Below are 14,827 nucleotides of genomic sequence, written 5' to 3'. Positions count from 1 at the left end.
ATCGTTTTTCGACATTTGCGAATCAGTTTTTAATTGTTCTTAAATCGTGCAACCTAAGATTAATTTTTAAAGAATGCAAAAATTATTTCATGATTTTCACCGGCAAAGATGGAAACTGTGTTTATACGTGTGAATTAAAACGTCGAATTAAAAGCTTTTCAGAAGCCAGAAATCGCAGGTTCGATGTTCGAGAATCTTTTCAAAGCATCCCCTTTCAAGATACACGAAAAGCTCTTTTCACGGAAAGGAGTTGCTTCGATCGGGAGTCAAATCTAATCTGTAAGTCTAATGCATTTTGGCGCGGCGCTGACAGATTCCCTGAAAATAGGTAGTTGTCGCGATAAGGATTTACGACGAGACATCGTACCGAAGATCTTCTTCGGTTCTCGAACGAGAGAGACTCGGCATTAATTGCGATCACGAGCCGGCAACCTCGTCTCGATAAAATAATTACTCCGAGATATTTCGCCAATTAACGTGCTTTCTATCGGCCAAGTGAAAATTCTTCGGGATTGATCGCGCGAATAAACGAAATTGTTTAGGATGAAATTCGCATAGTTATGCTGTTACGTGCAAAGATGGATCTTAGTTGAAATATCTGATATTTTTTCACGGAATAAACATCGTTTCACCTTTTCTAGAAGAATTCCTAACTCTTCGTTACTCGGTATTATTTCGTTTATTATCGTGAAAAACGCTTGTAAAATCGTAATAAAATCGTTACTTGTTATTATTTTCGTTCCACGATCGATATTGAAATTAAAATTAAAATTAAAATTAAATCATAACGAAAGTAATAACAGTTAAAAGGTGGCTTTAAAAAAAAAAAAAGAGCACCGTTATTTCGTTATCGTTGGAAGCGAACAAAAGGTACGGAGGCGTGCTCGTTGCATTATGAAAGATCGGAAATTACAGTGAATCGAAATTACAGGGACTTAAAGGGGAGCAATGAGGTCTACTTACGACGATTCTGTTGGGGGTGACGTCCAAGGGTCGAGCTCCGAGGACAGGGGTGGCTGGAGCGCTACCCCTTCGACAGGCCTTCTCGTAGGACGTGTCTGAAACACACAGGAACATTTGTGATTTAGCAACAGGGTAATTCAGCCGTTTCCGGTGCGAACGAGGCCAAACGGTCGCGTTAATTATCGTATCTCGTTTCGTATTCGATGCTAAAATCGAAATGCTATTGAGCGAATAATCGCATTTCCCTCGGTTTTCCTCCATTTTCCTCCCTACCAACGAATCGCATCTTTGAATTTTCGTACGAATGGTTTAACCGACGTCAAAACGATCGAATCTTTTTCGTTTGTTCTTCCGTTTAAAAGAGTATCCTGTTTGGCCGCCAAGGCCTACCCCTCGTTACACTGACCTGCAAGAAACCCAAGGAACCACCATAAACCGTATCTTTCTACTTTAATCTCTATTCACACAAATCTTTTCGGTTTATGGATGGTCCTTTGAACAGTCATTAGCTTTATTGCACACTCTTGCTAATTACGGGGAAAGCAGATGTGCCCTGCTAAACAGCTAGATTTTCCCAAGACCAAGGATAAACCCATACCGAGCTTTCCTCCTAAATAGTACGAGATGGGTCAGACACTGCTCTTTGACTACGCGGAAGAGTCAAGTCATAAAGCTCATCGGTCAAACACTGTTCTTCTACTCCTCAGATAGTCAACATACTTCGGACGGTTCTTTCACTCATCGAGCAGGCACGTTTACTAATTTAACACGGGATCGGCATTAAACGCGCTAACGATATCAACTCTCGGGTTAAACAGTGTACGGTCCGACGACATCAAAACATTTTCTGTATATGTTCCACGTGTTGTAATCAGCTGTAAATATATTTAAATTAGATAACTGTAGACTACAGTTATTCCACCACAACCACCCCTATTGTCCTAACCGAAATAAGAGGATCACCCTGCTCGCGGTGTCGATTCGTATATCGTAACGGGAATTTACGACTCCCGTTGACGAGCCTCCCCGCGACTGGACGAAATAACAGTATCACTTAATCGAGTAAACTCCATCTTTGCTCTTATTTAACCAAAACATTCACAAACGATTCTTACGTTTCTTAAAAATCACGAGTCTACGCCTCTCCGCCTACGCTTTTCGCAACGCACTAGGGGAAGGATCAAGTTGGACGTTTTTTCGCACAAACATTCCATTATCCGCTAATCGCCCGATCGACCGTTCACGCGCTTGTAAAAGACTTTCAGAGGCTTCGAAATAGCGTTATTCCGGATCAAGGAAGGGAATGCGGAGATTCGTGGACGCGATTAAAAGAGGAACTTCCGTTTCGCAACCGGCTGCTCGTTCGCATACTTGGAACTCGGTCACGGCATAGTCGGAGCAATGCTGGAACCTCGTAATTTCAAGAACGACAACAGGCCATTGTGCGGTCGTGGGGCCATTCACGGGATCCCTATAATGGTGGCGTTCCATCGAAAACGCGATGGAAACGCTTACAATGACCGAGGCGCTGTGTGCACCGAGTACCGCGTTCTGTCTAGGAATTCGCGAACGGAGGAATCGATTGTTACCAGCGAGTGCTTGCGACGTAATACCTGTTCTTATCGCTTCTCGTACCGTCTGTAAAAATAGTTGGCGATCAAACGCGCGAGATAAAACCGATAAAGAATTCTGAATGAGTTTACGAAAATGTCGGAAATGTTTGGAACGATCTACTTTTCATTTAGAAAACGGTATCGTAACTACTTCTTTACGATTGTCGTCGTTATCGATTCTCTACGAGATAAGCTTACGATAACCGTTTAACCTGTAATTGTACGATACTGTCGATCGATAGACTCTACAAATATCTGACCCACGAGTTTCGCTTTTTATTTATTAAAAATTAAACTTCGCTTGAAAGCCTGTTTCAGAGCGTAGATTTACAATTAATCGCTCTATTCGCTTCCGATTCCTAAAATAGTCTCGTAACCGGCCACATATCCATCGTTAAATCCACTGGAGCGAGCGTTCAACTCTAAACCACGAACCAAACAATAAGCGTCGAGGTTTAAACGTTTCAAACCGAGTTCCACTTTCTACCACGTGATTAATTTAAAAGTCACTCTACCAACTCTCCTTGTATACTTTGGCACGATTCTTTCCATTTAATCCCAACTAACTACTCAGCGTGAACTCGAACGGTACTTGGAGTACTATAATTCGTCTTTCTTCCTCGCACACGTTTCTGTCAACGGAAATCGACCAAGGGAGAGAAGAAACGAACGCTGCTCTGTAATTAACGTTCCCGCGAGAGCCTTCGGTGCTCGGACTTTTCTCTCTCTGTTTATGGTCAGCGACTTAAACGCTCTTCCTGGCTCAAGAGTCTCCAGTTACAGGGCCTTTCTTATTCGTTGCTGGCCCAGGACAACGAGATTCGTGCGTTTCTTGCAGTTAACGATCCGTTAGCAGGGGTCCGTTTACCGCTCGCTGAATTTCATTTATCGTTAATTATTTGCGTTCACGCATCCAACGGATCGTAATTAATCGCGTTTTGTCTCGTTCGTCGCTTTCGTTTCATTCGACTTTTTCTATAAAAAATATTAAAGTTCCGATCAACGTTCCGATATTTCATTTGCGATATTAGAACAGGTACGTAAATCGATCGTTGGATATATCTTATATATTTTGCATACTATATACATTTTCACGATAATTTTCATAATTATTGGACATAAATAATCGGCATACGTTGTTATCTTCACGAATAAGACGTTAATAATTCCTCTTTTCCAATTACGTACCGGGAAGCTTGTTTAAACTCGCCAAAGGATAAAGGATGAAGGATAAAGAAGACTTCCATCGTAGCACCGTTTCATATATATCGGTCGTAATAGCATATATCCAATGACGTTTAATGCCCGCATAGACTGGCATTCGATTCTTCCTTCGGTACAACACATCAGCGTATAAAATAAAACACAGCCGATGCGTTTACGATCCGTTAAATCCGCATTTTCGACTTTTATCGCGTGTTCTCGCCAATCACGGTTTTTTAAGCGATCCCCAAGTTAATTTACCGTCTGACGATCGAAGCAACCGCGACGTTAATAATCTTGTATCTCGCGACTTCGTCGTTCCTCCATTATGTTGATTGCAAAATGCAACCGCCAGATTCTACGCCACGATTGCGCGCGAATTTCGCCGTTTCATCGAGTTGTAAACCTGTGACACGTCGTAATTTCCACCAGGATGTTTCCCGATACGGGTAAAAGCTTTGCTCGATCTGTACGACGAACAACGTTCAAAGGAAGACAAAAACAGATATAGAAAAATGGGATACAGCGTTTGAAGAGCAGCAATTTATCGTTACTTTCTCGATGATGCGTACCACTGCACAATACCCATACGTAAAATGGTATTCGAAGATGCTAGCAATTTTAAGGAGGACCTACTGCTCTAAAACTCTAACTATATGCTAGATAAATACAGGAAGCGAGGCTGACTATTAGGAGTATAGCAAGGCAGTTGTTCGTTTCGCTCGAATTTAATTAAGATCGAAACAGGCGTGTTTGTGACCGACAGCTGGTCCGCTTTTGTGAAAATCGCGTGACACCTTTCGGTGAAAAAAAAGAAAAGAAAAAACACTGGTGGTCGTGTCGTTGAAAATCCAGTTGCAAGAGGGAAGGAAACTGGTCCTTCGACCAGTCGTCTACCAAGAAACACGAGTGGAAAAAGACGACGCGCGTGTCGTCGATCGAATGGACGCTTCTTTTGCCAGCGACCTGTGTCTGTGACACAAATTCAATGGTATTCGACAAAGAAATGGCGTACAAAAGGGAGGTAATTTCTTGAAAAAGAAACGCGAGAGACGAGCGCAATGTTTGCTGGTAAAATTTGCGGCTCGAACGGGAATAGTTGCACGGACGTTGTGTTCGATATAGACGTAAAGTGGAAACAGCGATTAAAAAGGAAGATAATTGCGAGAGAAATTAGTGTTACGTAAATTTATATTCGCTAGGTATCGTAACGAGCTTCTTTGCTTTCGCTATTTTCGATACATTCGAAAACGTTCGACAAAGTGTAAACAGCGAAATTGTGAATACAACATTCTGTAATTCAAAGTCCGCAAAAGTTTCGTCGGAAAGAGCAAACGAGCGAGCTCGCGTACAACTCGAAAACACATTGTGTCGCGACTCGTACGCGAATAGCTAATTGGCCATTGCCGACAGAAAGGGCACCGGTTCTCTCGCGAACCCTTTTCCCCCGCGATAGATGCACGAGAGCTGGGGCTGCAGCTGCACGCGGCACCGTGCAGCGCGAAAACGCATCTTTTGTGCCGCGGCTGGAGCAACGGCGAACGGAGGCGGTGCACAAAGCTGGCCCCGACCAACCAAAGATCAATTGGAATTGAAACGAAACGAGAGCGAAAGAAACGGCGCGCACCCCACGTTTCGAAATCGTGAGCGTTTCGTTAACGATGGAACCGCGTGACGCGAATCCTTCCATTATTAATGATCCGGCACGCGAAACCCTCCCGTGTTTGATCGCCGTCGATCGTCACCGCACTTGCATCGACCGACGCAGCGGATCGATCGATCGCGTTTCCGTTTACAAACGCAGACTATGAAATAATGGGCCGAGAAAGGGTGCGATTGTCGGCATTCCGTTCTATCGACGGGGCGGGTTCGGCGCAGGAACAATCGGAGATTTTTGACGAAACCGAAACGGCTGCCGGCCAATCGGTATATTTTATTGTTAGTCGTTCAAACGAGTGACCTTTTTCGACCTAGTTGGTCATTGTTAAGGGTTGGGCACTGTATCCTATGTATTTACACGAATTCGTTTGGCAGTTCTCCGTTTGGAAAGCGATATATCAGCACAGCGGGCCAAGTTGATGGACGACAAGGGTTGGAAATGCTGTTAATGGTTGCGATTAGATCTTCGTTTCTACTAAGGTGGATAATTAAATACGCTACAGATCGTTATCTCTGAAATCTAATAAGATATGAAATCTAAAGGAATTCCTTTCGAAAATGGAGTCGCGAAAAAGAAAAAGAATAATTTATTCTCGAATAAAATTGGTCTCGCAACGAATATCTGTATACTCAGCGACGATGAAATATTTCATAAGAACGTTAAGAAGATCTCAAGTTTAAAACTTTCAAACTGCGTTATATCGTTATTTCGTTATTCGAATTGGTAATATCATAGAAGCGGAGTTGCATAGAATGGCAAGAACTAACAAGGTTGGCTGCATAAATCCACTCGAGTCTTTTGTTACTCACGTTATTGTCTGTCGAACATTCCAATGTTCCTCCAGTCGCAAAACCAGTGCAACAATTACGAGTATTACGCGCGAGTAGATACACGCGACAAGCAATTGGAAGTAAAAGAGCGAAGATTTCTGTCGGGAATCGGTTTAATTTCCAACGGCGATCGTCAACTGCGCTAAGAACTCGAAACCTCGCGATAGAATCGCGGACTATTCAACGGTTCACAATGCACGATTGTGTGGTTCGCAAGGTCGACCTCTTGCATTCCGTCGTATGACGTAATGGCGCGTTAGAGGCTACCGATGCCGATTGGATTTTCGGTTGGAGAGACCCAGCTCTCGTTAAATCATTCATAAACGATCCGATTCAACGGACCACCCAACGAGACAGAATGCCAGGCATTCAAATTCTACGAGAACCGACGTGCCATTAAACCGTTACAGACGTCATGCGTACGACGAATCTGCAATTAAGGTTTCCTTCGTTATAATCGACGAACGATTAGCTGAATCGTATCGCGATCGACTGGGAATTGAATCTCCGAACAGGAGGTTAGACCTTTTCTATTTTGGATAATTTTTAATCAGATCTATCTTAGAGTTTAAAGTAGATACCATCGTAGTAATTATTTGCCGTTAACGTATTTGCCAATGTTAGATACGATATCAGATAATTTTCATTATAAATTTCCAATTTTCCGTAAAAGTATCGTATAACGAGAGACGAGATTTTTTACGGCAACGTTGTTTAGTCTCGGCCGATAAAGCGGGTCTTCTCTTGACCGCGTCACAATGCATAGACACGCTTGCACATCGACGATACCGTACAATCCGTGCACACTCTGATAAGATCGCGATGCAAAACTCGCTGGCTGACCGTGACAAGAAGCGGTCGCGAATTTACGAGCCTCGCGTTCACTCCCGGCACTATCCTTAAGCTGCACGCGCAACAAAATAGAACGAGAGAAAAAGTTCCCAGTCTTTTCGTTATTTACCGATGTTTTACGATAGACCGAACGTAGAGCTAGAAGCGTCAAAAGTTCTTTTCCTCTTCCTTCGTCACAATGTTTCGTTTTGTCCTCGACACACGTCCATTCGCTCGTTAGTCTCAGCTTCCCTTCCAAAATCCATAAAGTCCTGATTCTTTCGTCGTGCCATATTTCTTTCGTCGAGATTACTACCGTCGCGTTTGCGACGATGGATCGGATACGTTTCGACTAATTTCGGTGATATGGTGCCGCGAATTAACGAGCGGTCCCAGCATCGGTGCTTTATCATCATCTTCGTGTGGTCGACTTTGTTATACAGCCAACTATGGCCGAGATAAGTGGTTGCCGGGTGTTAGAACCACGATTGCCCGTGCCGATAACGGCGGACCTTTAAAACCTCGCTATTGAATCTGCACTCATCCGCGATCAAACCTCGAATCTACCGATCTGTTTCGCTCGACGCCGTTCGATAAGCGCGGACTCGCGATTATACAATACTCGAGATATTCCCGCGATTTCTGCCTCCGTAGACACAGTCTCGTCGTTGAAATCCTAGGATATCTGGTATATCGAAATATCGCTCCTTTCGTTATGCGAATGCTTTCTCTCGCGAATTACGTTCGAATACCGAGTCCTCTTCTAGAAATTAAAAAGGAATTTGCTTTCTTTCGGGACGTGCAAATCTATTTATTTTGAAATAAATTTCGAATCGAGTTAAACTCTTTGGAGGATCTAGAGAAATCTGCATTGCGCGTATTCGCGACGCTTTGAAAACTCGTAACGAAATTCTCTACATGATAGTTTGACGGAAAGAGGACGGATAAAAGTTATTTCCTTTCTAAATATAGACGCGTGTTGTCTTCAAATTCATCCGAATTCCAATTATCGGTTAACGTTTATTCGAATTAAACGAAATCCCAATGTCGCGTTCCAAAGAAATTTTAAAGACGAAGATGAATACCGATGATAAAAGGAGCGAAAAACTTTGTTCGGTATTATATATAACCTGCTCATCTCCTCTTCCAGCTGCCGTCAGCTGGAAATTATTCGAAACGCGCTAAACTCGGTTCGCGGAATCCCAAAATCCCTCGGCCAGGTTTTCCTTCCACATTCCGCGGAACGTTTGGCGGACGTCCAAGAATCTATCTGTCTCTCTTCCTCCCTGTGTCTCCATTAGACAAGGGAGTTCTTCAACGGACAATGCACCAGAGGAGAAACGCTTTAGTCGCCCGCAGAATTTCTTTTAAATAGATCACCCCGACGAGATTCAAGGAAATTTTACGCTATTCCCCGCAAACTCTGTGGTTTGGAAGATTAATGAAACGAGGAAATTCTGAAATAAAGGTCCGACTCGCGCCAAGTTCTGGAAAACTTATATCACTCAGCATATTATTCAAAGGTTGTTTTAAGTTTCAGTTAAGTGGATTTAAAACGAAGTATTTCGTTCGAACGTTTCATTCTGAAAAGTATATATTATTCAAGACGAATAAGACGACGAATATAAATTTTATACTCAAGCTCGTACGAGTAGCTTCGTTTGCTCGAAATACACGATGTTAGGGCGAACTAAAAAAGATAACGGAAGGAAGAAAATTTGTTAACGAATTTCCATTTTGCTGTATCTCCGTCGATCGAGTGTGTCGCGAATCGCCTTGGAAAACGGTTTCGCGTACAACATTTCAAATTTGTTACGCACATATACTTTTTTAAGTATTCGCGTCACTTTTAATTACGAATGTTACAGAGGAAATTTTCAAGCGTTTCAAGTACCTATGTACATCGTCGACCATACGAAACACAATTTGTCGTTTGAACGCATGTAACAACGTGACTCGTTTTCTTTCACGATCGAAGAACTTGCTCTGACGCTAAAACAACGTAGAAACGACATGTTGGCTTTCGGTTTTCTGTTTTCTGTCTGCATTCTTTCACCGATTACCGTTATTCATGCCGGGATGCTGCTACGGAGAATTAATTACTTCGTCTTTTGATCCAAGAACAAGGCCGCGAACGAGTTACACTAGTTTCTGCTTAATGAAAAAAAAAAAAAAAAAACAAAAAGAAAAACGAAAACGGAGACTATTATCGATTAAAACGATAACCGCACCTGATAGAATATCATGTCGAAAAGACGCGCCGCGCCGGTTCGCCGTTTGATCCGATACGCGCAGTCGGTAAAAAGAACAACGATGACAGCCCACCGACTGGACTAGTTTCTATTGAAATCCACTGCTAACCGGGGCTACGATTCATGGGATTCATACGCCATTAACCCCACAATGACTTAACGCGTTGAAAAAAGGACAGGACGAGACGTATGGGGTTGGTACGTTTAATTTATCGCTTTATCATATAGTGACTATCCTGCTCGCAAAGTCTACGCTCATTACCAACGATCGACGAAACGTGCACTCGATCCTCCTTTTATGGGGTTCCAAGCGTTTTACGCTGTCCACCGTGAAACCTTATTAAATCTCAACAATGTCGCGATGATGTGTTCGACGAAATATGCGTTCACGGTTAAATCAAAGAACAATTTTCGGTACGGTTTGTTGCGACTTTGTCGCGATGCTTGACAAAAGGTAGTTGGACGTCAAGAACAGCGTTTCGAACGGTGATCGCAATTTCATTACCTATGCTAACTTTTATACAGAAGTTATTCGTTACGTCGTGCGAGATGGTCCGTGCGACGTCCCTCAGGTCTTGCCGTCAAGGCCTACACCTCGTTAGACTGACCCCCAATAAACCCAAGGAACCACCATAAACCGAATCTTTCTACTTTAATCTCTATTCATACAAGTATTTTCGGTTTATGGACGGCCCTTAAAATTGTCCTTAGGTTTATTGCAGGCTCTTACTAATTACGGAGAAAGCGGATGTTTGTCCAGCGAAATAGCAGATTTTTCCCATGAACAAAGACACCCATGAGCCTTATCTGCAGATTATAACCGATGGGCATCGAAGAATTCTACCGAAAACTGTGAACAACGAATCTGCGTTCTTTGTAAAAAGGGCATACCCACACCGAGCTTTTCTCCTTAATAGCACGAGACGGGTCTTCTTACTGTTCTACCAATCTTCGGGCAGTCGAGTCAAATCGTCGGGTATTCAAGTTAACTCGAGAAAACTGTTCTACCAATCTTCGGGCAGTCAAGTCAACTACCGATCTTCAAATCGTCGGGTATTCAAGCTAACTCGAGAAGACTGTTCTTCCTATCTTCGGGTAGTTAAATCAAATATTGTTCTTCAACATATCAAAGCGAGTCAAATACTGTTCTGTTCTTTAACATTCGAGTAGTCAACTACTGTACTTTCCGTCACGACGAAGTCGATCGACTCCTGATCCAATAACAGGATATCGTCGTCATTACAGTCTACGCGAAAACAAGCGTTGTAAGTTATTGTAAATATATATATTACAGAACCGTAGACTACAGTTTTATTACAAAACAAACACCCCTATTATCCCACAAGAAATAAGGGGATCGACCTGTTCGTGGTGTCGATTATTATAATCGTAACGGGAATTTACGACTCCCGTTGACGCGCTACAACGCGATCGAGTCTCCCCGCGACTGGACGAAAAAACACTATTTCTATATCAAAGAGACGCTGTTTTTAAATAAATGATCGTAAAATGTTCTAAATATATTGTACTATACGGTATTATTATAAATTTTAAATTATAAATACAATGTTAGCGCACGAGAGTATAGATTTAATGTAATTAGAAATTCTTCGTTAACGATAAAAATTCATAAAGCGACGATGAAATCGATCAGCGCCGGCACGCAAAAGACATCGGATTTACTGGATCGAACATTTTTCGTTCAAAAGCTGTCAAAACGAAATAACAAATGGTTTTTGAGTGTATCGAATCTTCCACTTTAGAATATTTAGCTTTAGTGTCATCGAAATCTTAAAATTTCATTTCATCAAACACTTTTAACTAAGAACCTAGAAATCAATTATACCAATTGATCTTTAGGTATACGTAAAACGTCTCGAATACACCAAATTTACCGCAACTAGAATTGTTCAATTAAATCACTGCAAAAAGATGGAATCAGTCGTTGCTCGTAGTCCGATACTTTGACGTGCAAAGTCTGGCGTCCCGCTACGAGGTTGCAAATTTCGTCACTCCCCCTTCTTTGTATTCGTCCTCTCGACTTTTCGCATCGGTTATATTTACAAGCGACACCCTGCACACGTACAGGCTGCATCGTCGATCTTTCTGCACGCGTCAGCGCAGACTCTATCGGAAAGCCATCACGCGAGTACTTGTTCGGTCTGTCGTGTCACCGGCGCGGCAACGCGCGAGAACCGCCTCGGGGCTGCTTTTTAGGCCGTTTTCAGCTGTTCCACCTATTGTCCTCTGGCTGGAATTATTTATGGGCGAAGGATGACCAAACACGATTTACGTCGGATATACGTGAACACACGCTTGCGTACGATGCTGCTCCGCATTGTTCCCGGTGGACATAAGCGCCCGCTTCTTCAGCGCCAGGTTCACAGTCGTCATCGGACATGTCGCAGCAGCGGCAATTTCTTCGTAGCTTGATGTATCGATATTCGATAAATCGTGCAACTCTGTTGGATACGAGTGGAATGGAAAATTCCGAAGATCAAATAGCAAAATATTTTGCAGAAACTTTGGAAATTACGTAGATCGAAAGTATCGAAATATATATATATATATATTTGATACAGTTTTAATGAAAATAGCGAGCAAGTTATAATATAACTCCGTATAAGATAACTCTATAAATTTCTAAAGAGGAAAAAGAAAACGATTTCGTCTATTCGCTCACCGAAGAGATAAATTTTATCGCGCTTACCGAAAGAAACACCGATTTGTCTTGGTTGATATTTTGTCGCATTTTCTCGAGTTTTCGACCAATTGGGCGTTCGTCTTCGAACAAGCGTGTTTCGTGTGTTAGAATAAGGCGTGAACCAGTTTATTGCGCTATGAATTCACGAAAACGATAAATTCACAAAACCCCATTTACGACAAATCGTAGCCATTGGAAATCGCTTTCCCCTGGATACATCGATGGTATTATGTATCGAACATATGCAGAAGAAAGGGACGGTAATTTGTCAAAGGAACGTCAAACAAAATCCCGAGTTTCGAATGCAATATGCGCAACGATTAACATTCATGAATGGAAGCGTGAAGTCACGGTTAGGTTATTAATTTGCATCGTATCTGTTGATCCGGGACGAAAATTGCAATGTCGAACGGATGAAAGTTTCATCGAACATAGTGTGGTAAATCGTCGAAGGCTAACGACGGTATTCCGATTATGCGATAGAATTCATTTCGGAGGAATTTATTAAATAGGGAAATCATAGCGAGACGAACATTTTATGGATTTATTAATCTTTATATTTCTATGGAACTTATATCTCGAACTAATCTCAAAATTCCATTAAAAATTCTACCGTCGTTCTTTTCCCACTTTATAAGCACGGAATTACTATTAATAACGGCTCTCTCCATTCAACCCTTATTCGTCATCTGTTCTATTGTTCCAACAACCAAATCAGCCACCGTCACGCGTAACGCTGTTGCCAAGAAAAGAAACGAACACGTTAAAAACGCCGTACACGTGATTCAAGTTTCTTTACCAGCATTTATAATCTGTAATCTATAAAATCCAATGCGGTACGCGCGCAACGAATACGAGAAAGGCGTGAATGGTATACAAACGAGCAAAGGCGGATTTTCAAAGCGACGATGACACAGAGGTGGACCGTAGCGAGCGACCAGATGTTCCTGCCTTTCGCTCCTCGGTGAATCTCTTCCGCCTAACAAGATCTCCCTTCGGTCATTTCTATTTTAATAGAGCCGTCCTTTTTACGACGTGCCAGTCAACGGTTTCTGGTTCGATCGTGAAAGCGGCGAAATAATTTTCATCGCGATGAAAAATTTGCCACGTGTCGAATAAAGAGCTTAAAGAAGATATGGAAATTCGATCCGCGATACATCGAAATGAATTCGCATTTATAAACGTTTAATATTCAAATCTTTACAAAACATTTTGAAACGGGTCAAATCCATCGAATAAATAAACATCTCGAATAAAATAAATAGGTACATGCTAATTTCTCATCGGAGGCAGTCGCGAATTTAATCCCTGGTCACGCTTTCCCTCGTGTTCCCTTTTTCATTCGTCGTTTTGACGGATATGTCACGGATAAATTATTACCGTCGATTAATGACCGCGTCAAATCGGACAGATCCGATTTCGCACGGTGCGCTTTATGCAGATGATACAATGATGCGTCAGACGATGCAGGACATAGCCTTCAGAAAGAGATACGTCCAGCTATAATGTAACAACTAAATTCTCACGCTTATTACGTTCTTGCTTCGCGACTACTCGTAAATTTCAAACGTAAAAATTAATTCAAGTTTCGTTGCTTCCTTCGAATCATCGTGTTAATTAATCCATTAACCGCTATTGTTTCAACTCGGGGATCGTACTTGAAAACAAATTTCATGCGACCAACGACTCTCTGGTCTCTGAATGAGAATTTTTCTTCAAACCAGACAGTTTGAAACATATTCCTTCTTCTTTTTTTTCTTTCTCTTTTTGATTTCTGAAAAATCGAACAAGTTAAGCCCTAATTCTACGTAATTCGATCGCCAAACAGTAACTTAATTCAGCTTGAATTATTCGATAAACGAAAAGCAACTTTATCAAACGTTCAAAGAAACTTCATTACGCGATCGTCGCCGCTAGGAGATACGTATAAGAAGCAGAAGTTCGACTGACTCCTTACGAAGAGATCAAACACCTGCAGAGATTAGCAATTTTTTGTCGAGCGCAATCCCTATGAGCGATAAAAGGCACGTGGGAAAGTCACGGACCAATTTGAAAAGGGATGTTCGGGCCGTAGTTCGGCCGTGAAATACTAACAGCATTAATAACGGTCGATCGTACATTCTCCATGGGGCGAATATGGATTACATCCGAACACCCGTGAAACACCTATGCCCGTTCAACTAGAAGGACCTTTTCATACCTCGTACGTATTTAGAGTATAAATATAAGTCCATTAGGCTACGCAGCTTGCATCGCTAACTTTTATTTACGAATTTCATTGTTTCGCTAATAGTTCATTGGCGAAAATTTTACTGGTACCTTAAATTGATAATTGTACGAGTTAATTGCCGCAGATGTCCTTTTTTCCACTTGGACGTTTAGTCGGTTTAAAGCTGCGTGGAAAGGCACTTGTTCGTCGACGCAATTTATTTTTTCTTTCGATATTTTTGCAAAGCGTGGAAAGTTGAAATATTTACTAGACGAAATTTTTGTCCGTTGAATATTCTCTCTCGTCGCATCGCGAAGGGTTAAAATTCCTGACGTCATAGAACTCTAACAACGAACTGTACTTGGAATTACGTGCGTTAATAGAGTTTGAAAGAGTCACATAGTGGTAAAAATCGTTAAAATGGTTAAAAAACTACGAGTATCGGCTCAACGGAAACAAGTTTTTACAGGGAAGAAAAAGTGGCATATGTGGCAAAGGGAAGGAGAAGCGCATCTTAAAATATGCGTCTCTTTCTTAACAACGAGCACACACACGCGTTGTC

The 14,827-nt window shown here is 42.0% G+C and overlaps 2 protein-coding genes across 19 annotated transcripts in view; both read right to left on the bottom strand.

Annotated features, from left to right (window-relative positions):
• Positions 1 to 14,827, bottom strand: part of LOC132905207 (ras GTPase-activating protein raskol) — a 256,732-nt gene that overhangs the window by 23,932 nt on the left and 217,973 nt on the right. For all 18 annotated transcript variants that reach the window (XM_060956267.1, XM_060956268.1, XM_060956272.1 and 15 more), the window contains one exon: positions 964 to 1,058. In XM_060956267.1, the coding sequence (XP_060812250.1) occupies positions 964 to 1,058 (95 nt within the window). The remainder of the gene's footprint in view (positions 1 to 963; positions 1,059 to 14,827) is intronic.
• The window catches only part of LOC132905228 (uncharacterized protein C1orf131 homolog), a 144,980-nt gene that overhangs the window by 40,059 nt on the left and 90,094 nt on the right, over positions 1 to 14,827 (bottom strand). The gene's annotated exons all lie outside the window — the stretch shown is intronic.

The sequence above is a fragment of the Bombus pascuorum genome, chromosome 3 (genome assembly GCF_905332965.1).
Source record: "Bombus pascuorum chromosome 3, iyBomPasc1.1, whole genome shotgun sequence".
Taxonomy (NCBI): Eukaryota; Metazoa; Arthropoda; class Insecta; order Hymenoptera; family Apidae; genus Bombus; species Bombus pascuorum.
This window is presented reverse-complemented; position numbering and strand designations above follow the sequence as displayed.